At 44.7% G+C, this 24,343-nt stretch overlaps 1 protein-coding gene across 2 annotated transcripts in view; it reads right to left on the reverse strand.

The window, feature by feature from the left end:
- MARCHF10 (membrane associated ring-CH-type finger 10) overlaps positions 1-24,343 on the reverse strand; it is a 107,957-nt gene that overhangs the window by 79,458 nt on the left and 4,156 nt on the right. For both annotated transcript variants that reach the window (XM_074940829.1, XM_074940830.1), the window contains exons 2-3: positions 21,720-21,831; positions 16,645-16,800 (exon numbers count right to left, since the gene is read on the reverse strand). In XM_074940829.1, coding sequence (XP_074796930.1) covers positions 16,645-16,800; positions 21,720-21,806 — 243 coding nt within the window. In that variant the 5' untranslated portion in view covers positions 21,807-21,831. The remainder of the gene's footprint in view (positions 1-16,644; positions 16,801-21,719; positions 21,832-24,343) is intronic.

The raw sequence follows: 24,343 nt of genomic DNA on the forward strand, positions 1-24,343 counted from the left end.
GAGAAAGTGTACCCATTGTTCTATAAAATGTCTTTTTAACTACCACTCTCCCTTTTTTTTCCTCCACCAGCTGCATATGTTTCTCCTTCCCGGAGGCTAACGAAGATTAGAAAATGAAAAAAATGCACTTGCGATGAAATGTTCTCTGACCTCATGCTGTCCTCCCACACGGACAGAGCACAGCAAAATATGTGGAGGCAGACAATCTCAGAGTGCAGGAAAACACAATATGACCGTGAGGAGAGGTGGCAGGCTGAAAATGGTAGGTGGCGTCAGCTTGCTGAAAGAAGGCAGGAGTCAATGCTCAGGCTGCTGGAGTATCAAACTCATATGCTCCAGCGCATGGTTGAGCTGCAGGAAAGGTAGCAGGACCACAGACCGCCGCAACAGCCCCTGTGTAACCAACCACCCTCCTCCCCAAGTTCCATAGCCTCCTCACCCAGATGCCCAAGAACGTGATGGGGGGGGGCCTCCGGCCACCCAGCCACTCCACCCTAGAGGATTGCCTGAGGAACAGAAGGCCAGCATTCAATAAGTTTTAAAGTTTTAAACTTTTAAAGTGATGTATGGCCTTGTCCTTCCCTCCTCCACCACCCCACCCGGTGCTTCCCTCCTCCACCACCCCTTCCGGGCAACCTTGGCAGTTATCCCCCTATTTGTGTGATGAATAAATAAAGAATGCATGAATGTGAAGCAACAATGACTTTATTGCCTCTGCAAGCGGTGATCGAAGAGGGGAGGGAAGGGTGCTTAGCTTACAGGAAAGTAGAGTGAACCCCAGGGGGAGGGGTTCTATCAAGGAGAAACAAACAGAACTTTCACACCGTAGCCTGGCCATTCCTGAAACTTGTTTTCAAAGCTTCTCTGATGCGCATCGCACCCTCCTGTGCTCTTCTAACTGCCCTGGTGTCTGGCTGCACGTAATCAGTGGCCAGGCAATTTGCCTCAACCTCCCACCCTGCCATAAACGTCTCCCCCTTACTCTCACAGATATTGTGGAGCGCACAGCAAGCAGTAATAACAATGGGAATATTGGTTTCGCTGAGGTCTAACCGAGTCAGTAAACTACGCCAGCACGCTTTTAAACGCCCAAATACACATCCTACCACCATTCTGCACTTGCTCAGCCTATAGTTGAACAGCTCCTGACTACTGTCCAGGCTGCCTGTGTATAGCTTCATGAGCCATGGCATTAAGGGGTAGGCTGGGTCCCCAAGGATAACTGTAGGCATTTCAACATCCCCAACGGTTATTTTCTGGTCTGGCAAGTAAGTCCCTTTTGTGAGCATCATGCACCTTTCCCGGCCATCCCACGTTGATGTTGGTGAAATGTCCCTTGTGATCCACCAGTGCTTGCAGCACCACTGAAAAGTACCCCTTGCGGTTTATGTACTCGCTGCCTTGGTGCTCCAGTGCCAAGATAGGGATATGGGTTCCGTCTATTGCCCCACCACAGTTAGGGAATCCCATTGCAGCAAAGCCATCCACTATGACCTCCACATTTCCCAGAGTCACTACCCTTGACAGCAGCAGCTCAGTGATTGCGTTGGCTACTTGCATCACAGCAGCCCCCACAGTAGATTTGCCCATTCCAAATTGATTCCTGACTGACCGGTAGCTGTCTGGCGTTGCAAGCTTCCACAGGGCTATTGCCACTCTCTTGTGAACTGTGAGGGCTGCTCTCATCTTGGTATTCTTGCGCTTCAGGGCAGGGGAAAGCAAGTCACAAAGTTCCATGAAAGTGCCCTTACGCATGTGAAAGTTTCGCAGCCACTGGGAATCATCCCAGACCTGCAACACTATGCGGTCCCACCAGTCTGTGCTTGTTTTCCGGGCCCAGAATCGGCGTTCCACACCATGAACCTGCCCATTTGACACCATGATGTGCACACTGCAGGGGCTGGTACTTTGTGAGAAGTCTATGTCCATGTCCTCATCACTCTTGTCACCACGCTGCAGTCGCCTCCTCCTCACCTGGTTTCGCTTTTCTTGCAGGTTATGGTTCTGCATATCCTGCTGGATAATGCACACGGTGTTTATAGTGCTCATAATTGCTGCGGTGATCTGAGTGGGCTCCATGTTCCCAGTGCCACGGCGTCTGCGCTGAAAAAAGGCGCGAAACGATTCTCTGCCGTTGCTCTGATGGAGGGGGGGGGCGACTGAAAACATGGCTTACAGGGTTGGTTTACAGGGAATTAAAATCAACAAAGGGGGTGGCTTTGCATCAAGGAGAAACAGAATGGCCCACTCAAGGATAGAACTCAAAACCCTGTGTTTAGCAGGCCGTTGATTCAAGGAGGGAGGGAAAGAGGGGGGAGAAAATGAATACAAATGAATACAGCTCAAATCTGGTCTATTTCTTGTTTTGATCCACTTCATCTATCTTTATACATCTTGCTGGTAGCAGATGGTGCAGTACGACTGCAAGCCATCATCATCTCTTGGGTGCTCGGCAGAAGATGGTGCAGTACGACTGCCAGCAGGACTGAATCTCCATGAGATGAAACTTAAAAAGGGAAATGACCTGGCTGAGTCACTCCCATGTCTGCCCAGGCACCCCTGACCGACCTCACTGAGGTCGGCTAAAAGAGCACCCAGGAGTACGGCGACATGGCTACCAGTCATACTGCACTGTCTGCTGCCAAAAGGCAATGAGCTGCTGCTGTGTAGCAATGCAGTACTGCGTCTGCCAGCACCCAGGAGACATACAGTGACATGGAGCTGAGCGGGCTCCATGCTTGCCGTGGTATGGCATCTGCACGGGTAACCCATGAAAAAAGGTGCAAAACGATTGTCTGACGTTTCTTTCACAAAGGGCAGGGATAGGATTGTCTGACGTTGCTTTTCACGCTGGAGGGCAGGGATAGGATACAGAGGGACCTAGACAAATTGGAGGATTGGGCCAAAAGAAATCTGATGAGGTTCAATAAGGATAAGTGCAGGGTCCTGCACTTAGGACGTAAGAACCCAATGCACCGCTACAGACTAGGGACCGAATGGCTAGGCAGCAGTTCTGCGGAAAAGGACCTAGGGGTGACAGTGGACGAGAAGCTGGATATGAGTCAGCAGTGTGCCCTTGCTGCCAAGAAGGCCAATGGCATTTTGGGATGTATAAGTAGGGGCATAGCCAGCAGATCGAGGGACGTGATCGTTCCCCTCTATTTGACATTGGTGAGGCCTCATCTGGAGTACTGTGTCCAATTTTGGGCCCCACACTACAAGAAGGATGTGGATAAATTGGAGAGAGTCCAGCGAAGGGCAACAAAAATGATTAGGGGTCTGGAACACATGACTTATGAGGAGAGGCTGAGGGAACTGGGATTGTTTAGTCTTCAGAAGAGAAGAATGAGGGGGGATTTGATAGCTGCTTTCAGCTACCTGAGAGGTGGTTCCAGAGAGGATGGTTCTAGACTATTCTCAGTGGTAGAAGAGGACAGGACAAGGAGTAATGGTCTCAAGTTGCAGTGGGGGAGGTTTAGGTTGGATATTAGGAAAAACTTTTTCACTAGGAGGGTGGTGAAACACTGGAATGCGTTACCTAGGGAGGTGGTAGAATCTCCTTCCTTAGAAGTTTTTAAGGTCAGGCTTGACAAAGCCCTAGCTGGGATGATTTAATTGGGGATTGGTCCTGCTTTGAGCAGGGGGTTGGACTAGATGACCTCCTGAGGTCCCTTCCAACCCTGATATTCTATGATTCTATGGAAGGGGGGGGGGCCTGATGATATGTACTCAGAACCACCCACGACAATGTTTTTGCCCCCATCAGGCACTGGGATTTCTACCCAGAATTCAAATGGGCGGCGGAGACTGCGGGAACTGTGGGATAGCTACCCACAGTGCAACGCTCCAGAAGTCGACGGTTGCCTCGGTACTGTGGATGCACTCCGCCAACTAAATGCACTTAGAGCATTTGTGTGGGGACACACACAATCGACTGTATAAAAACGCTTTCTACTTTTATAAATTCGACCTAATTTTGTAGTGTAGACATACCCTTAGAGACTCTCAAATTCAGGGAAAGAGTGTAGGAGTATTAGCCGGAGGTGCATACAACAGAAAAAGCACAAAGTGTAACTTTCAAAGTTAACTGCAGGAGACAGAATTTTCTCAGGGTCCAGTCCAAGACTGGAACAAAGCAGTAACTAAGGCCCACCACAAATCCTCACCATCTTCCACTCTAAGGGCAAGGCATGCTTCTTTGACCTTGCCATCTCCTGTATAAACACACAGTGGCATGGACATAAAAAAATAAAATCAAAACATTATGCTGCACACACAATTCTCCTCCTGGCAAGAGGATGAGAAAAAGAATGAACCACGTGTGACAAATATTGGCCATTTTGCTCAATGCACTACTGAAAAGTGCTCCTATAATAAAGAGATAAGGCAGTATAACAACCTCTGTAGAATAGACCTTGGTGAGTGAACAGTGTGATCAAATCACACCAGAAATATGTATCCTAAACATAACACTGTTACTACTGAAACATATTGTCACCCTAAAAAAAAAAATAGGAAGGGGGAGAGTCAGGCACACCCAGACAAAACATGCCTTGACTGCAAAGTTTGAACTCTAGCTGAGTCCAAAAGTCAGAGCACTTTGTTCACAGAACAGGACAGTCTGAATGCTCCCCAGCTCAGAATAATAGTATCTGCTTATCTCTATATTTACCAACAGCATACGTATCAGGGAGTGACTGGGATGTGAATGCAATGACATGATTTAAGAATGGAATCAACCCCAGAAGAGAATATGGGATTTACTCTCTAATCCTCACTTTTGCCTTGGTAGAATCCTTCCATATCGGACCTCCTACAGGACAAGATCTGTTTAGAGCACAGAAAGAAAAAAGCATTCTCAGTGGTTATTTCCCTTCTTAAACATTTCACGTCCAGTAGTCTTCAGAGTGGGTTTTCCTTTGTCTTTTAGGAGCTTGGAGGCAGATCAGATCTTTGACACTGGGCTTGGGTCCTATCTTTTGGAAACCCTACCCCCTAGTTGATAGTTTTCAGAACTAAATTTTAAGATAGCAACAGTATTTATTCATGTAAAACTGAGATTACACTTGCAAAAGTGCCTTTGATAAACTTTAGAAAATTAACTGATTGTTCTATAATCCCTCACATGTAATCCTCCCTAAATGGGTCAAACTGCAGGATTGTGAGGACCAAGACAATAAATTCACGGGTAAGAATATTTTTTTTTCTTTTCTAGACCATTGCATGTCCAGCAATCTTTGCAAGGGATGCTCTGAGCAGTGATTGCTTAGTGATCCTAAAGGATATGTATATGCTGCAGTGTAAGCCCATGGTTTGAACTCACTACCAAGCCTAACTCCCCTTCCATCTACACACAAATTGCACTAACCCAGGGTTTGGTCCCAGGACCCTATGGCAGGGTGGAAGGTCTGAGCCTAAATTAAGCCGGGACCCAGGGTCCAAGCCATATTGTTTTGTTGTGTAGATGCAGCCATTCCAGACTCATGCTCTGAGAATCCACCAAAAGTATCCCACAATCCCATGGGCTCACTTTCTTTGTTCTCCGGACTATCAAGTTTAGGGGACAGTCAGCTTTTCCCATGCTGCAACAAGAGAAAAGGGCTAGTGTGGCCACATTTTTTGTGGGGGTGGGGGAAGGGATTAGGAAATCTGGGATATGAGTGGTGGGACTTGGACATACATAATGCAGTGTAGATGCTGGCACCCCAGGTTGGGACCCAGGGTTCAACAATTCCTAACCTGGGGTTACAAATGAGTGTAGACACTCTAGCCCTGGGGTAACAAACCCAGGGTCTGCTAACTTAAGTTGTACTAACCCTGAGCTTACATGGCAATGCAGACATTCCCAAAGAGGAAGGGGTGCTAATTAAATAACTAACACATTTATTGCAAACCTCAGGGGTATGATGTGTTACTGAGATAACACTTGTAGAACTTTCCTGCCAAAGCTTGAATATGTAGAGGACAGGATGTCTACTTTGTAATGTCTTGAGTAAGTGTACTGAAGACCAAGTTGTTGACTTATACATTTTCTCGTATGATGGGTTCAACTTTCTGGCTACATAGATACTGTTCTTCCGATTAAATATGTAGTCATATCAACAAGTGGGGTTACCTCATTAGCTTTGCAAGTCTTAGATGCATCTCTTAATCACATTTTCTTATTGAGGCTTTTAAGGGCTTTTTTCCCTGCTCTGGATTGCTGGCTGGTAAAGCACTGGAAGGGATGTTGACTTTCTGTAGACCTTAGTGCGATGCTGATTTATATTTTGATTGCCCTGCTAATGTCTAGAATATACTACTTGGCCTCCTTGGGTGCTTGGGACTCAGACAGAATTACAGCAGTACCACTAAGCTGTGTTATGGAAAACAAATGAACATTTGCTATGAAAAGCATCAGTTCTGAGAACGACCTTACTCTAATGAAAGGTGCAGTACTATAGCTTTCTGTATAATGCACCTATTTCTGAAACTCTCCTCTTGGAGTTGACAACAAAAGAGATTGAATGTGAGAAAGCACAGAGACACTGACCTCCATTGCTGGAAGAAAAGGATAAAGGACTAGAGACCCAGGTAACAACCCTGCATTGCATCAGAGAAAATGTAGACTTCCTAGACAGAAGTCAGGATTCGGTACTGTGGGCACAGCATGCCAAAGAATCAGAGAGGGCAGTGGAGGGGGGCGGGGCTGAAGAACAAGGAAGAAAGTTGGCAGCATGTGTCCTCCAGAAGAAGGACAACCAATATACCCCCAATGCAGATAGAGGTAAGCAACTGCTTTCAGGCTATCTGCACATGTACTACTGCTGATAATGTCTTGGAAGAGTCATCTGAGGGAAAGGATCAGAAGGAGACCCCGTTGACCGGAAGACATGGGGTGCATTGTCCTAGAGATGGGGGTTCCATGACCACCACTCCCAAGAGGAGAAGAGTGGTGGTGGTTGGGGAGTCCCTCCTAAGGGGGACAGAGTCATCTATCAACTGTCCGGACCAGAAATCCCGAGAAGTGTGCTGCTTGCCTGAGCTAGAATTCAGGATGTGACTGAGAGTCTGCTGAGATTCATCAAGCCCTCAGACCACTACCCCTTCCTACTTATCCATGTGGGCACCAACGAACAGCAGAGCAGCTAACAAAAAGAGTTTGCCTGGGATCTGCCTGAGAGGAGGTATGCTAAGGGCTGCATTAAGAAGGCTGTGTTGGTGAGTATCTGAGTGTTTGTTGTGAGTGAGCTGTAGCTCACGAAAGCTTATGCTCAAATAAATTGGTTAGTCTCTAAGGTGCCACAAGTACTCCTTTTCTTTTTGCGAATACAGACTAACACGGCTGTTACTCTGAAACCTGTTGTGAGGACAGTGTGACTGTGTGCTGCTTGATTGGTTGTTTGAAAAGGGCGAGAACTGGGTGTCCTTTGTTCCAGGTGAGCCTTAAGTGGGCCTGACTGCATAAAAAGCCAGTCAGTTGCGAACCAGCTGAGCAGCGAACAGCAGAGCAGCTAACAAAAGGAGTTTGCCTGGGAGTTCACCTGGGGAGAGCCCACTGAGGCTTACATCTTGCCGGATTCTCTGAGTAATTACTACAACTCCTGAGGAAGCTCGTAGAAGGAAGGTAATATGGATGGGGGGTGTTCAGCTGTTGTGACCTGCACTGGATGTGCCATGTTTGTCTTTCTTCCACAGGACAGATGCGACTTTGTCTGTACAAAGTGCAAGCTGGTCTCCATACTGAAAGAGAAGGTTCAAGGTCTGGAGCAACAGGTATCGACCCTGCGTTGCATAAGAGAAACTGAAGATTTCCTGGATGGATGTGAGGATAGGCTTCTACGGGCACAAGGTTCTGAAGATTCAGAGCAGGCTGCACATCGGGGACAGAAGGAGGGTGAAGAAATTTGGCATCATGTGACCTCCAGAAGAAAAAAGGGGAACATCCATGTACCAGCAGGGCAGATACAGGTAAGTAACCGTTTTCATGTTCTCTCCACAGGTACTAATGTGGAGAGTGGACCAGATGATACGTCTGAGGGAAGGGAGCAGAAGGAGACTCCGCTGATTGGAAGGCATGGGATGCACTGTCCTAGGGTTGGGGGTTCCACGACCACCGCTCCCAAGAGAAGGAGGCGGGTGGTGGTGGTCGGGGACTCTCTCCTCAGGGGGACTGAGTCATCTATCTGCCGCCCCGACTGGGAAAACCGAGAAGTCTGCTGCTTGCCAGGAGCTAAGATTCGTGATGTGATGGAGAGAATGCCGAGACTCATCAAGCCCTCAGATCGCTACCCCTTCCTGCTTCTTCATGTGGGCACCAATGATACTGCCAAGAATGACCTTGAGCGGATCACTGCGGACTACATGGCTCTGGGAAGAAGGATAAAGGAGTTTGAGGTGCAAGTGGTGTTCTCGTCCATCCTCCCTGTGGAAGGAAAAGGCCTGGGTAGAGACCGTCGAATTGTGGAAGTCAACAAATGGCTACGCAGATGGTGTCGGAGAGAAGACTTTGGATTCTTTGACCATGGGATGGTGTTCCAAGAAGGAGTGCTAGGCAGAGACGGGCTCCACCTAACAAAGAGAGGGAAGAGCATCTTCACAAGCAGGCTGGCTAACCTAGTGAGGAGGGCTTTAAACTAGGTTCACCGGGGGAAGGAGACCAAAGCCCTGAGGTAAGTGGGGAAGTGGGATACCGGGAGGAGGCACGAGCAGGAGTGCATGAGAGGGAAGGGCTCCTGCCTCATACTGAGAAAGAGGGGCGATCAGCAGGTTACCTCAAGTGTCTATATACAAATGCACAAAGCCTGGGAAACAAGCAGGGAGAACTGGAAGTCCTGGCACAGTCAAGGAATTATGATGTGATTGGAATAACAGAGACTTGGTGGGATAATTCACATGACTGGAATACTGTCATGGATGGATATAAGCTATTCAGGAAGGACAGGAAGGGCAGAAAAGGTGGGGGAGTTGCACTGTATGTAAGAGAGCAGTCTGACTGCTCAGAGCTCAAGTATGAAACTGCAGAAAAACCTGAGAGTCTCTGGATTAAGTTTAGAAGTGTGAGCAACAAGGGTGATGTCGTGGTGGGAGTCTACTATAGACTACCAGACCAGGGAGATGAGATGGACGAGGCTTTCTTCCAGCAACTCGCAGAAGTTACTAGATCGCAGGCCCTGGTTCTCATGGGAGACTTCAATCACTCTGATATCTGTTGGGAGAGCAATACAGCGGTGCACAGGCAATCCAGGAAGTTTTTGGAAAATGTAGGGGACAATTTCCTGGTGCAAGTGCTGGAGGAACCAACTAGGGGCAGAGCTCTTCTTGACCTGCTGCTCACAAACCGGGAAGAATTAGTAGGGGAAGTTAAAGTGGATGGGAACCTGGGAGGCAGTGACCATGAAATGGTCGAGTTCAGGATCCTAACACAAGGGAGAAAGGAGAGCAGCAGAATATGGACCCTGGACTTCAGAAAAGCAGACTCTGACTCCCTCAGGGAACTGATGGGCAAGATCCCCTGGGAGAATAACATGAGGGGGAAAGGAGTCCAGGAGAGCTGGCTGTATTTTAAAGAATCCTTATTGAGGTTACAGGGACAAACCATCCCGATGTGTAGAAAGAATAGTAAATATGGCAGGCAACCAGCTTGGCTTAACAGTGAATTCCTTGCTGCTCTTAAATACAAAAAAGAAGCTTACAAGAAAAGGTAGATTGGACAAATGACCAGGGATGAGTATAAAAATATTGCTCGGGCTTGCAGGAGTGAAATCAGGAAGGCCAAATCACACCTGGAGTTGCAGCTAGCAAGAGATGTTAAGAGTAACAAGAAGGGTTTCTTAGGTATGTTAGCAACAAGAAGAAAGTCAAGGAAAGTGTGGGCCCCTTACTGAATGAGGGAGGCAACCTAATGACAGAGGATGTGGAAAAAGCTAATGTACTCAATGCTTTTTTTGCCTCTGTCTTCACAAAAAAAGTCAGCTCCCAGACTACTGCACTGGGCAGCACAGCATGGGGAGAAGGTGACCAGCCCTCTGTGGAGAAAGAAGTGGCTCGGGACTATTTAGAAAGGCTGGACGAGCACAAGTCCATGGGGCCGGATGCGTTGCATCCGAGAGTGCTAAAGGAGTTGGCGGATGTGATTGCAGAGCCATTGGCCATTATCTTTGAAAACTCATGGCGATCAGGGGAGGTCCCGGACAACTGGAAAAAGGCTAATGTAGTGCCCATCTTTAAAAAAGGGAAGGAGGAGGATCCTGGGAACTACAGGCCAGTCAGCCTCACCTCAGTCCCTGGAAAAATCATGGAGCAGGTCCTCAAGGAATCAATTCTGAAGCACTTAGAGGAGAGGAAACTGATCAGGGACAGTCAGCATGGATTCACCAAGGGCAAGTCATGCCTGACTAATCTAATTGCCTTCTATGATGAGATAACCGGCTCTGTGGATGAAGGGAAAGCAGTGGACGTGTTGTTCCTTAACTTTAGCAAAGCTTTTGACATGGTCTCCCACAGTATTCTTGCCAGCAAGTTAAAGAAGTATGGGCTGGATGAATGGACTATAAGGTGGATAGAAAGGTGGCTAGATTGTTGGGCTCAACGGGTAGTGATCAATGGCTCCATGTCTAGTTGGCAGCCGGTATCAAGTGGAGTGCCCCACGGGTCAGTCCTGGGGCCGGTTTTGTTCAATATCTTCATAAATGATCTGGAGGATGGTGTGGATTGCACCCTCAGCAAGTTTGCAGATGACACTAAACTGGGAGGAGTAGTAGATACGCTGAAGGGTAGGGATAGGATACAGAGGGACCTAGACAAATTGGAGGATTGGGCCAAAAGAAATCTGATGAGGTTCTACAAGGACAAGTGCAGAGTCCTACACTTAGGACGGAAGAATCCAATGCACCGCTACAGACTAGGGACCGAATGGCTCGGCAGCCGTTCTGCAGAAAAGGACCTTGGGGTTACAGTGGACGAGAAGTTGGATATGAGTCAACAGTGTGCCCTTGTTGCCAAGAAGGCCAATGGCATTTTGGGATGTATAAGTAGGGGCATTGCCAGCAGATCGAGGGACGTGATCGTTCCCCTCTATTCGACATTGGTGAGGCCTCATCTAGAGTACTGTGTCCAGTTTTGGGCCCCACACTACAAGAAGGATGTGGAAAAATTGGAAAGAGTCCAGCGGAGGGCAACAAAAATGATTAGGGGACTGGAACACATGACTTATGAGGAGAGGCTGAGGGAACTGGGGATGTTTAGTCTTCAGAAGAGAAGGGGGATTTGATAGCTGCTTTCAGCTACCTGAAGGTGGGTTCCAAAGAGGATGGCTCTAGACTGTTCTCAGTGGTAGCAGATGACAGAACAAGGAGTAATGGTCTCAAGTTGCAGTGGGGGAGATTTAGGTTGGATATTAGGAAAAACTTTTTCACTAGGAGGGTGGTGAAACACTGGAATGCGTTACCTAGGGAGGTGTTGGAATCTCCTTCCCTAGAAGTTTTTAAGGTCAGGCTTGACAAAGCCCTGGCTTGGATGATTTAGTCGGGGATCGGTCCTGCTTTGAGCAGGGGGTTGGACTAGATGACCTCCTGAGGTCCCTTCCAACCCTGATATTCTATGATTCTATGATACTGCAAAGAATGACCTTGAGCAGATCTCTGCAGACTATGTGACTCTGGGAAGAAGGATAAAAGAGTTTGAGGCACAAGTGGTGTTCTTGTCCATCCTCCTTGTTGAAGGAAAAGGCCCGAGCATGGACCATCGAACTGTGGAAGTAAATACGTGGCTATGCAGGTGGAGTCGGCAAGAGGATTTTGGCTTCTTCGACAATGAGTTGATGTTCCAGGAAAGAGGATTACTGTGCTGGGAGGGGCTCCATCTATCAAATACCAGGAAGAGCATCTCTGGACATCATCTGGCTAACCTGATAAGGAGAGCTTTAAACTAGCTCCTTTGGGGGAGAGTGACAAAAATCCAGCCAACGTGCATCTAGGTTCAAGTAACGCAGACAAGGGAGGGAGGCTAATTTCTGGAGAAGGGTCTAGAAATCACAACTGCAGTAAAAAGGCAAAAAGAAAAGCAACAGGGCAGTCTGCAAAATATCTGGGGAACAAGCCGTATGAACTGCAAGTCATGATATATGAAGAAAATTGACTTAATTGGCATCACAGAGACTTTGTGGGACAATTCCCATGATTGGAGTACCATCACTGAGTACCATGATCAGAGTACCATCAATGAGTACCATCATTGTGCTGAAAGGATAGGTATGGGAAAAAAGGAGGAGGTCAGACAAAAAAGAAAAATCAAGAATGGCGTAGGTCTGCTGCTCAATGGAGAAGGTGAGCTGGTAACAGAACATGATAGGGAGGCAGAGGGGCTCAATGCCTACTTTGCTTCAGTCTTCTCACAAAAATTAATATGTGAGCGGATGACTGTTACTGAAGTTGCTACAGACAATAAAACGGAAGGGATGCAGATTGGGATAAGTAAAGAACATGTCAGAGATCTTCTGACCAATTTGAATGAATTCAAATTAGCGGGGCTGGATGCTATTTACCCAAGAGTACTGAAGGAATTAGCTGAAGAAATCTCGGAGCCACTGGCAATAATATTTACAAACTCAGGGATGATAGAAGAGGTCCCAGAAGACTGGAGAAGGGCTAACATAGTACCCATCTTTAAAAAGGGGGAAAAGGAGGAGCCGGGAAACTATAGACCGGTCAGCCTGACCTTGATACCTGGGAAGCTACTACACCAATGTATAAAACATTCAATTTGCGAATACCGGGAGGATGAAGGGATAATCACTTGCAGGCAGCATAGCTTTACCAAGAACAAATCATGCCAAACCAGCTCGATTTCCTTCTTTGACAGGATAACTGATTTTGTGGATGGGGGAATGCGATGGACATAATATACCTGGACGTCACCAAGGGTTTTGACACTGTCCCACATGACATTTTGATAAGTAAACTGAAGAAATGCAAGCTCGACAGAACTACCATTAAGTGAATACATAATTAGTTAAACAAACACAAACAAAGAATAACTATTAATGGAATGATGTTGGATTGGAGGGAGGTCTCAAGTGGGTTCCACAGGGATCTGTTCTGGGTCCAGTGTTGTTTAATATCTTTATTAATGACCTCGATATAGGTACAAAAATCATACTGATCAAGTTTGCAGATGACACAAAGCTAGGAGGGGTTGCCAATACTTTGGAGGGTAGAGCTAAAAGTCAGAGGGATCTTGATAAATTGGAGAACTGGGCTATAGACAACAAAATGAAATTCAACAAAGACGAAAACCAAATGCACAAATACAGAATGAGGGAAAACTGGCTTGGCAGCAGCACTGCTGAGAAGGATCTGGGAGTTGTGGTGGATTACAGCCTCAACATGAGTCAGCAATGCGATGCTGTTGCAAAAAAAAAAAGCAAATGCAGTTTTAGGTTTCATTAACAGAGGCATAGCATGCAAGTCAGGGGAGGTGATAATACTGCTCTACTCGGCGCTAGTTAGGCCTCAGCTGGAGTACTGTGTCCAATTATGGTCACCAATGTATAGAAAGGATGTAGAGAAACGGGAAAGGATCCAGAGGCAAGCAACAAAGATGATCAAAGGGATGGAATGCAAGCCATATGAGCAAAGGCTGAAGGAAATGGGTATGTTTAGTTTGGAAAAGAGGAGATTAAGGAGGGATATGAAAGCGGTCTTCAGACAACTGAAAGTCTGCCACAAAAAAGATGGAGAAAAGTTGTTCTCTTTTGTCACAGAGGGAAGGACAAGAGGCAGTGGGTTCAAACTATAGCATAGCAGATTTAGATTAAATCGCAGGGAAACCGTAAGAACAGTAGGACAATGGAACTGCCTGCCTCAGGAGGCTGTGGAAGCTTCTTCACTGGAGGTTTTTAAAAGGAGTCTGGAGAGCCATCTGTATTGGATGGTTTAGACACAATAAGTCCTGCATCTTGGCAGGGGGTTTGACTAGATGACCCTTGAAGTCCCTTCTAACCTTATGATTCTATGACCTCAATGGCTTAAAAGGAGGGGTTGTCAGTGCTTACATTAGGGATCCACGAGGGGAATCTGTGAATGATGATGCCACCCTTAGGAATTGAGATATGTGTTGTGGTCCAGTAATCAACCAAGGTCTTTTGCAGCTTGAGATGGCTGAAACATGTTTTTTGTGAGTGTTTGATCTACAACCTGTAGGCAAGCTGAACTGCAAAAACTTCATCATGGAGTTAATTTTTGCTGATTGATCTCATGTATATATATATAACACCAATAAGATTTTTGCCCATATTTTCTATGCGCTGAGTTTGTTGACTTCTTCCTGGAAGACAGGAGCATTTCATTGACTTTTTTTGTGAGTATCTCAGGGAGGTCAATTCCTCCTTCTCAACTTCCAGGCTGCTAGACATAGCAAGTTGGAGTTTGGGAGGACTACTTGCCCCTGTATCAGAAAAAGTCTCTGACTTGAGACAGCACCACCACAGGTGGTGTCTGTATTTGGTTTAAGTTCAAGAACCACAGCATCGTCACAGTCAGAAGCAACTATTATCACTGTGGCCCATTCTGATGTGATCTTTTCATTTGTCTCTGCCAGGAATAAAATGGAAGGAAAGGCACTGGATCTCTCAGTTTGGTGAAAAACTTTGAGGTTTTCTCTTTGACTTACAGTCAAATAAAGCTTGTTCAGGGCTCCAAAGACCTGTGTAATGCTTTTGAAAACCTCCCTGTACAGGCACTATTGCCCTGGCTCTATCACCATTCTGTCATGGAGATGCAAAGAGAGCCCTGGTGGGTATTGAAGAGATTAATTGAGCTCTGAGAGTCTCTGCTGGGCCACTACCAACAGTAAGCACAGGCAGGTAAGATTCAAGCAGGACATAACCTGGAGACATACACTATCCCCATGGTCTCAGAGGGATCCCATGACTATGACTGTGAGTGAAAGGGACCTGGTGTTCACATGACAAATTTACTTATCCCAGCTTAGAGAATTTTAGTCTGAGAGACAGCAAAGTCTGGGGAATTGTTAGCAGGAGCTCTGCATCCAGTAAACTTTGAAAAAGCTATGTCGTGCTTTGCCAAATCCTGTATGCAATTGTACAGTGTTTATAATGAGACCGCATAGTACAGCTGTTTTTTTTTTAATGTCACATAACAGTAAATGTTAAAATAAACCAAAACAATAATTTTAGAAAGGATATAAACCATTGTGTTTCAGAGCTGGAGGAAACTTCCCTGGGAGCACGTATCTCATATTTGCCAAACTGCAGATTTTCTTGCACCTTCCTCAAAAGCAGCTAGGACTAACCACTGTCAGAGACAGATACTAAACTTGGGCCTTGGGTCAGATCCAGTTCGTCAGTTCCTATGTACCTATGTTTTTTAATCTCTATTCCATGTTGATATATTTTAAAAGGTTAATAATATATAAAGTTTTTGAATCAAGAATTGGCAAATCCATACTCCATCCCTGGCAAGGCATCTATCTGCAGCTCCCTGGCCCTTCAACTGCTCCTCTTTACCTGACTGGGGGTTGGGCATCCTTCAGCTTCACAGTCACCCATGGCAATTACTGAATATATTTGTGTACAAGCCAAACAGTCGATACACAAGTCAAAATGTATATATGTTGTCTAATAGGTCTGTATATTTCAGTACTTAAAATGTGAATATATTTGTGAAAAAATTGAATCCACATAAAGTATTTGTTCTTTCCCTAGTGAGAGTACCTGTCCCTGGTAACCATCCATCTGCTGAGTCTCTGGTTCCACATTAAGTTGGCTGCAGTATACTGTTATTCCAGTTGTAGACTGTCATACTTTTTTCACCCAAACAGCACAATTTAAACTAATATTAGGATTTTAGCTTTTAGGTGTGTCATGCTAGAAACAACATGCTCAAGACAGATCAAAGCCATCCCCACTCTGGTGATCAGTTAATTCCAAGCCTGTACTGCAGAGATAACAGAAACAGTGGTCCTTCGGTTGGGGTGAACAGCACACATTGCAGGCTCCTAAAGGGTAGTAAAGGCAGATTTATACCACAGTTGCTCTCCTCAGTTCCCTGAGGTTGGTGGGGTCCAATTCTGACCCCAGTTAAAAGCATCCTCAGGGCTGCTCTAAGGGGCCACTGTGTGTGCTGGAGATATCCTGCACTAAGGCAATACCTAGCTGGCCCATTAGGCCAGCTTTAAATCTCCTTTGTGCTGCTTTATCAGGACCAAGGATCTGGCTCACTGTCTGAAGTATGGAAAGATTCCACAGGCATGGATCTGATGGAAGAATTTAACATTCAGTTAACTGAAAATCTCCTGAATACTGCCATTAAATTCACTATCATATTTTAAAAAAATATGTAGTTATTCTGTAATGGAACAGTGAGTAAATGTTACTTACCTTGCCCAGCATCCCTCTTAAAAAATGATTATATGTATGTCCATAATTTGATAGAAAAAATAAAGTCACTGGAATGCAACACTCAGAGGCTCAATGTAAAAGTAAACATTTTGGCTGTTCCTCACCAACCATTTCTTATTAACTGCTTCCCTTTCTCCCTGGAATGTTATGCAGCAGCAGGAGACCATTACCCTGTAACAATATTCTGTTCCACTTGACTTTATCTTTTAAATTATCAAAACCTCTGTGACCTATAGTTTAAGTACCTGTCTGGTAACTGGTATGCCTGATACCCATGGTCTTTCATAACTGCGTGTAGCATAGATGGAAGATAGAGTTTTCTGTCGCTGTTCTTGCCTGGCATGTTGCTCTCGTTTCTTCTCAGTCTGTTCTCTATTCTGCTCCTGTCTTCTCAGGCAAGCCTAAGGAACAAAACACATTCTTTGTCTGGAATAAGAGAAAGATATTTCCTTCTGAATAACTTGTGTCTTAATTCTAGCTACAGTGCACCTGGACAAGACAATCTCATCTCCAATTGTTCCAAACTCACACCTATTGAATGTCTAAGCCTAACACTGATCGGAATAATTACCTGACCTGGTGCCTCAGTAATCCTGGTAAATGTAAACAACTAATAAACTGTGCAGCAAGCTCATCAGACTCTGTGTGTGTATGTCCCACTCCCCACACACATGCACTCATCTATTTTAGGATTTTCTATAATGCCCATCACCACAGAATCAAAGCATTTCCCAAGTTAATTAAATTTGCAGGGTGAGGTACTTAATGGATTTCACAGAGATTTCTGCTCCTCTCCCCTCACTAGTTAAAGAGGCTCCTTTGCGGTTTTTTTAATCATCATCCTGCTAGTTACTGTGGAAATGCTTTTGTCAAAGAGGAGGGTTTTGCAGTGTGCTTGCAAAGTGGTCAGACCAATTAGTCTGATCCCACAGCCAACTCCCTTGAACTCAGAACACTTTACTACTTTACCCTGGTCTGCCAGCATGGAATGGCCACAGAGCCAATGAATCCTGCTGCCCAAGGATTCCCACTATGAAGCTGGAATCCCCAGATGGTGTAGGTAGGTAACAGCGGTTTCTGTGGCCCCCTCCTCCTGGCCCTTGAGGTGGGTATCATGGCTGGGAAAAATAGAATATAGTTACAGTGCCACTAAACTCTGTAGATCCCCTGCTACTAGAATGGCCATGAGGCTGCTCTAATGTGGCCTGGGGCCAGGGACTGCCAATTTAGGAATCTCATCAAACCAGGATTAGGGAGCACAGGGTGTATTAAAGGAACTGTTGCTCCCACCATCCTAGGCTTACTTGAAGTGCAACTCAGCCAGTCCAGAAGATCTGAACCTATATCTTTTGCATCTCCAAGGCAAGGCCATGCATTATTGGAAGTGTGGTAGCTCACAAAACCACCAGTTTTGAGCAGAAGTTTTTAACCTTTAGAACATTTGAGATGTGTTCTGTATACCGACCTACTTATGTCATTTTCAACCTTAATTCAGTTATGTCATGTTATAGAGTACGCACACTGGAAAAACATTCTAAAAGTTGCATGGGACTGTAAGTCCACTGAGAGTCTCTCAGCTGAAATATTGCTCAACTTAAATTGTATGCTTTTTAGGGCAGGGATAGCCTTTTTGTCATATATTTGTACAGTGCTTACCACAAATAGGCCCTGGTCCATAATTGGGGCTCTTAGGTGCTACCACAATACAAATAAATAATTATGATAGTAACTAAATATTTTTCCCATGGAGTCTTTGTTTGAATGTATCTATAAAGTTTATCCTATGGCACTTAAGGCAAATTCTCAGTTACATAATTGAAGTCGATGGAGGTACACAGATGTTACACAGCACAATTTGGCCCAAAGGCTTCAAGGAATACTTACTCTCAAAACCTATAAGGGAAATATCTTTTCTGCTACAAACTTAACATTACTCTCATATAAACAAATTATGACCCCCTTATTCACATTGACGAGCAGTTGTGCATGCAAATACTGCCAATTAATACAATGGCACTAGTTGTGTAACTACCCACCATTATGAATAAGGGGTTCACAGTCTTACCCATAAATGTTATAGTGTGCACCTTCTTGAGAATGTAGCCAGTATATGCAGATATGACTTGAAGATACAATTGGAACATATATGTTGAGAAAGGAAAAGCCATTTTTAAGCACCTTTTCTGTTGGCTTCCACATAGGTGACTTATTTTGCAAATACAAGTTGTACAATTTATTCTCTGTTGAAAGCAACTAATGTAATATCAATTATATGCCATGATACTTGTCATAAATTATATTCTATAACAAACTGATGGGAAAAAATACTAAGAAGGGTGTAAAAAGAAAAAAGAAAAGGAGTACTTGTGGCACCTTAGAGACTAACCAGTTTATTTGAGCATGAGCTTTCGTGAGCTACAGCTCACTTCATCGGATGCATAGCATATCGTGGAAACTGCAGAAGACATTATATACACACAGAGACCATGAAACAAAACTTCCTCCCACCCCACTGTCCTGCTGCTAACAGCTTATCTAAAGTGATCATCAAGGAAGGCCATTTCCAGCACAAATCCAGGTTTTCTCACCCTTCCCCCCCCCACACACACACAGACACACATACACTCACTCTCCTGCTGGTAATAGCCCATCCCTCTTTGAAACCTCTCTTTATAATGCGCATGATAATCAAGGTGGGTCATTTCCAGCACTAATCCAGGTTTTCTCACCACCCCCCCCCCCCCCACACACACCCCCCTCCAAAAACCACACACACAAACTCACTCTCCTGCTGGCAATAGCTCATCTTACAATGTGCACAGCAATAATCCAAGTTTAACCAGAACGACTTGGGGGGGGGGGGTTGTAGGAAAAAAACAAGGGGAGATAGGCTACCTTGCATAATGACTTAGCCACTCCCAGTCTCTATTCAAGCCCAAATTAATAGTATCCAATTTGCAAATGAATTCCAATTCAGCAGTTTCTCGCTGGAGTCTGGATTTGAAGTTTTTTTGCTTTAAGATAGCGACCCTCATGTCTGTGATTGCATGACCAGAGAGATTGAAGTGTTCTCCGACTGGTTTATGAATGTTATAATTCTTAACATCTGATTTGTGTCCATTTATTCTTTTACGTAGAGACTGTCCAGTTTGACCAATGTACATGGCAGAGGGGCATTGCTGGCACATGATGGCATATATCACATTGGTGGATGTGCAGGTGAACGAGCCTCTGATAGTGTGGCTGATGTTGTTAGGCCCTGTGATGGTGTTCCCTGAATAGATATGTGGGCACAGTTGGCAACGGGCTTTGTTGCAAGGATAGGTTCCTGGGTTAGTGGTTCTGTTGTGTGGTATGTGGTTGTTGGTGAGTATTCGCTTCAGGTTGGGGGGCTGTCTGTAGGCAAGGACTGGCCTTTCTCCCAAGATTTGTGAGAGTGTTGGGTCATCAGGATAGGTTGTAGATCCTTAATAATGCGTTGGAGGGGTTTTAGTTGGGGGCTGAAGGTGACGGCTAGTGGCGTTCTGTTATTTTCTTTGTTAGGCCTGTCCTGTAGTAGGTGACTTCTGGGAACTCTTCTGGCTCTATCAATCTGTTTCTTCACTTCCGCAGGTGGGTATTGTAGTTGTAAGAATGCTTGATAGAGATCTTGTAGGTGTTTGTCTCTGTCTGAGGGGTTGGAGCAAATGCGGTTGTATCGCAGAGCTTGGCTGTAGACGATGGATCGTGTGGTGTGGTCAGGGTGAAAGCTGGAGGCATGTAGGTAGGAATAGCGGTCAGTAGGTTTCCGGTATAGGGTGGTGTTGATGTGACCATCGTTTATCAGTGCTAATAACAACCCCCCCCCCCCAAGACGTTCTGGTTAAATTTGGATTATTGCTGTGCACATTGTAAGATGAGCTATTGCCAGCAGGAGAGTGAATTTGTGTGTGTGGTTTTTGGAGGGGGGTGTGGGGGGGGGGGTGAGAAAACCTGGATTAGTGCTGGAAATGACCCACCTTGATTATCATGCGCATTATAAGGAGAGGTTTCAAAGAGGGATGGGCTATTACCAGCAGGAGAGTGAGTTTGTATGTGTGTCTGTGTGTGGGGGGGGGAAGGGTGAGAAAACCTGGATTTGTGCTGGAAATGGCCTTCCTTGATGATCACTTTAGATAAGCTGTTAGCAGCAGGACAGTGGGGTGGGAGGAAGTTTTGTTTCATGGTCTCTGTGTGTATATAATGTCTTCTGCAGTTTCCACGATATGCTATGCATCCGATGAAGTGAGCTGTAGCTCACGAAAGCTCATGCTCAAATAAACTGGTTAGTCTCTAAGGTGCCACAAGTACTCCTTTTCTTTTTTCTTTTTACGAATACAGACTAACACGGCTGTTACTCTGAAACATGTCTACCACTGACATCAGTGAGAACTGAAGGTGCTCAGCACATCACAAAGGTTCAGATCCTCAAAGATATTTAGGTGCCTAACTTCCATTGTTGAAATCAATGGAAGGTATGCAGCTAAATACATCTGAGGATCAGTAAAGTACTTAAACACATGCCTCACTTCCAGTATGTGAATAGAGTAATTCCATTGATTTCAACTACTCACATGTTTAAAGTTAGGCACTGAGTCAGAAAGGGTTAATAAGGGCCTATGAGTTCAATCAGCCTCACCCTGCTACACCTGCAGTATGTCTCAAGCCTGAAAAGGATGAGTAGAAAAGGGCTGAACCCAGCATAGATGGGGCTAATTAGGAAGGAGAGCAAATTTCTCACTCTTGCTGAGTGAGAGAAACTGCCATCATTCTAGCCAGGTGAGTTAGACTGCTGGTAGACAAAGCCTCCCTGAAGGAATGTAGGCAGGCAGGCAGGCTGGCCTGCAACAGGGAGCCCAAGGCAGTTGGGAAGGAAAGTGGGAGGAAGTGTGTCTGCCCAGGACTCTCTGGGCTGGTGGAAGGGCCTTAAGGAAGCAGAAATATTCCTGCTAAGTTAGGGAGTGCACTGTGAGAGGTACAGAGAAAACTCTCTTACAGGAGAACCAACTGCATAAGGAAATGTCATTTGAATGGCCTGAAAACATTCACTGATGAAATCTTCCTGCATGACTTTTTTCTACTGATCTTAGAGTATAAGATAACAAAATCTAAGTTCCCTAACTAGAGGGGGGTGTGTGTGTGTGTGTGTGCGTGTGTGTGTGTATATATATATATATATATATATATAACAAACAATAGCATTTAGCTGTTAATCACCAGCTCATGTTCCACCTGCGTGAAAGTAACTTTCAACAAATAACAATGAAATAGCTGAGCAAAGTCTATTGCTTTCTGGGCATACCTGATACTCTGAATCCATCTTGTGTTGCATTTCCCTCACATACTGAGCATCACTGATGAACTTCTTTCTTTCTCTGGAATTGTACATTACCGTAGGTAACCAGGACCTGCACCTAAAGCAAATATGTTGTCTTAAAGATCATCTTTTATCTCACTACTTCAGTTTTGCTCTGCTCTAATTGCCTTTTCTCTACATGTTAATTACTAATGAGGGAGAGAAGAGATGCTCCTGTCTAAAGAAAGGTCTTACAGCCTTTCTTTACTAATTACAGAGTAACCAACCACCATGAATGAACTTGTTCTGATCATTAGAAGGAAATCGGCCCAAATTTGCTGCACTGTGATCTAGTACAGCAGTAGCGTTATAGATAGCAACAAGGAATCTGATCTAGGTAAATTATTTATTAATGCAGAATTGTATGAATCCAAAATTGATTAAGGACAGAAAGCTTAAATTAGTTGTCTCCTCTGTGCAATTACTAGAAGCGAATGATTATTTCTCAAATCTGTACTGAACTGTAATACTGGAGCCTGATTTCTGCAATGTGCAACTGCCAATGTGCTCAACACCATGCTGGAGGTTATCAGTGCCTTGTGGGACTGGGCCTATTATTGGGTCCACTATTCCACCTGCCAGTGTAAGTTCAGGCAGCAGAGCATACAAAGGTGCATGGATTCGTATGATTATATGAGAGAGAATTAAATTTGAACCTGAAAGGCACAGTTAAGGAGTCGCTAGAAGAGAGACTCCTTTACTTCTTATAATTCTCATCCTGTTTCAGTCTGGCATATATCCTGTTAGAATTTTTGCTCATACTTATGGCTCTCCTATAACATTAGACTGTAATAAATTTGCCATAGTACTAACTTTCTGTAACTTTTAGATATGCCTCTGCACATAACTGGATTGCTGTATGGAAAACAGGAAAAATATACAGTAATTTTTATTAGATACCTTAATCTATCCCCTGAGAAAAAGGAGCTTAGTGGCAGCAATGTACAAAAATATGAGGGAGAAATATGTACCTTTAATGCTAATATTTCCTGGATTCTGGGTGCCTCACTTGGAACCTTATCATTTTATAAACATAGGAGTAACAGGAAGACAGTAAGGTGATGCCATGGCCCTAGCTTCCCCTAGCAGGCAAGAGATACAGGGGAGCACAGGCTGCACCATCCAGAAGGCCACTTGGAGATGGACTGTCCCTGAGACCCAGTCCTCCTTGAACTCTCCCTGCCTACAGAGGCCGTATGTCTGAGTTTCACTGGGACAATCCCAGTTTTTCTTATGACTTTCAGGATACCTAAAATGGCCTGTTTTTTTTTTTTCAAAATGTTGTACTTATTTAAAAAAAGAAGTGTTTGATATAGCAATATGCTTTGAACAATGTAAAATGATGTGTGGTCCTGCTTCACCCTCATCATGTAGTGAGCATGCATTTTATGGTAACCATTATTCAAGGCCAAAGCTTATCATAACATGTTAGGCAACTAACTACAATATGAATACAATGGTTCGATGATCCAGTCTAGTCAGAAGAGCAAAGCCACTGCTTAGACCCCTCTGGGAATGTTGAGAAGGGAGAGGATGTGTACCTGATACCCCTTCTGTCCTCCATGTCCCTTCTTCCTGTGGTTCCCAGAAACATACAGAAATTGTTTGGCAATTCTGTGTGGTTTCATATAGATATGAAATTCTAGTCCATATGGTTTCATATCATTATACCATGAGTATGAAACTGCATTACCTGTATGAATACCACTTTGAGGCCTCTAAAAATTGCTAACACAAAAGCATTCCTCTTTTTATTTTAAAAATATGGCCATCTTAGCTGTGCTGCACCTCACACCCTATTTAGGACTGTACCATAAAGATGTAATCTATACCAAAGTGCTTAGGAGCCCCTCCGCAATGTGTTTGCATCTTACAAGGTCTCCCAGTGTTGTATGTCACTACTGCACCATTTTCACTCAAAAAAAATCACCTTCAGCCAGAATCCAAGTATGAAAAATATCATCCCAAAAGCCTGAAGTTTCTGAAAAAGAGTCCCTGAAAACACAGGTCTAGAACTGAAAATTGTTGTTGGTCCCAGTCCTGCTGAAAGAAGCTTTATTAATCTCTACCATTTGTTAACCACACAGGAGAGAATACATATTAATTTAGATTTAAAACAAGTTGAATAATCACACCTGATGGTCTCCAGGATGGTCTCAAAGCAGAGAGAAAAATTATTACTAGAGCAATGCCTAGCAGTCTCAGTTCACATTGGAACTCCATTATGCTAGCTGCTATTCAGACACCTAATGCGATACAGTCCCTGTATCAAAGCGCTTGCTTACACTCTACGATAGGAGAGAAACAGAGGCCCAAAGAGGTAAAGTTCCTTGCCCAAAGTCACACAGCAAGTCACTTACAGAGCCATGGCTACAAAAAAGGTCTCCTGATATCTAGTCTAGTTTCCTACCCATTGGATGATGCTATCTCCCAAATTTATCCAGAAACATAAACTACTTCAAACAAAATCTAAAATAATAATAAAAATGCAGTAATGTAAGAGAAGGTCATACTGACTTGGTCTAAATGAGCAGTGTACAAATTTCTGGAGGGCATGTATGCTGATCACC

This window comes from Natator depressus, chromosome 27 (genome assembly GCF_965152275.1).
Source record: "Natator depressus isolate rNatDep1 chromosome 27, rNatDep2.hap1, whole genome shotgun sequence".
Lineage (NCBI taxonomy): Eukaryota > Metazoa > Chordata > Testudines > Cheloniidae > Natator > Natator depressus.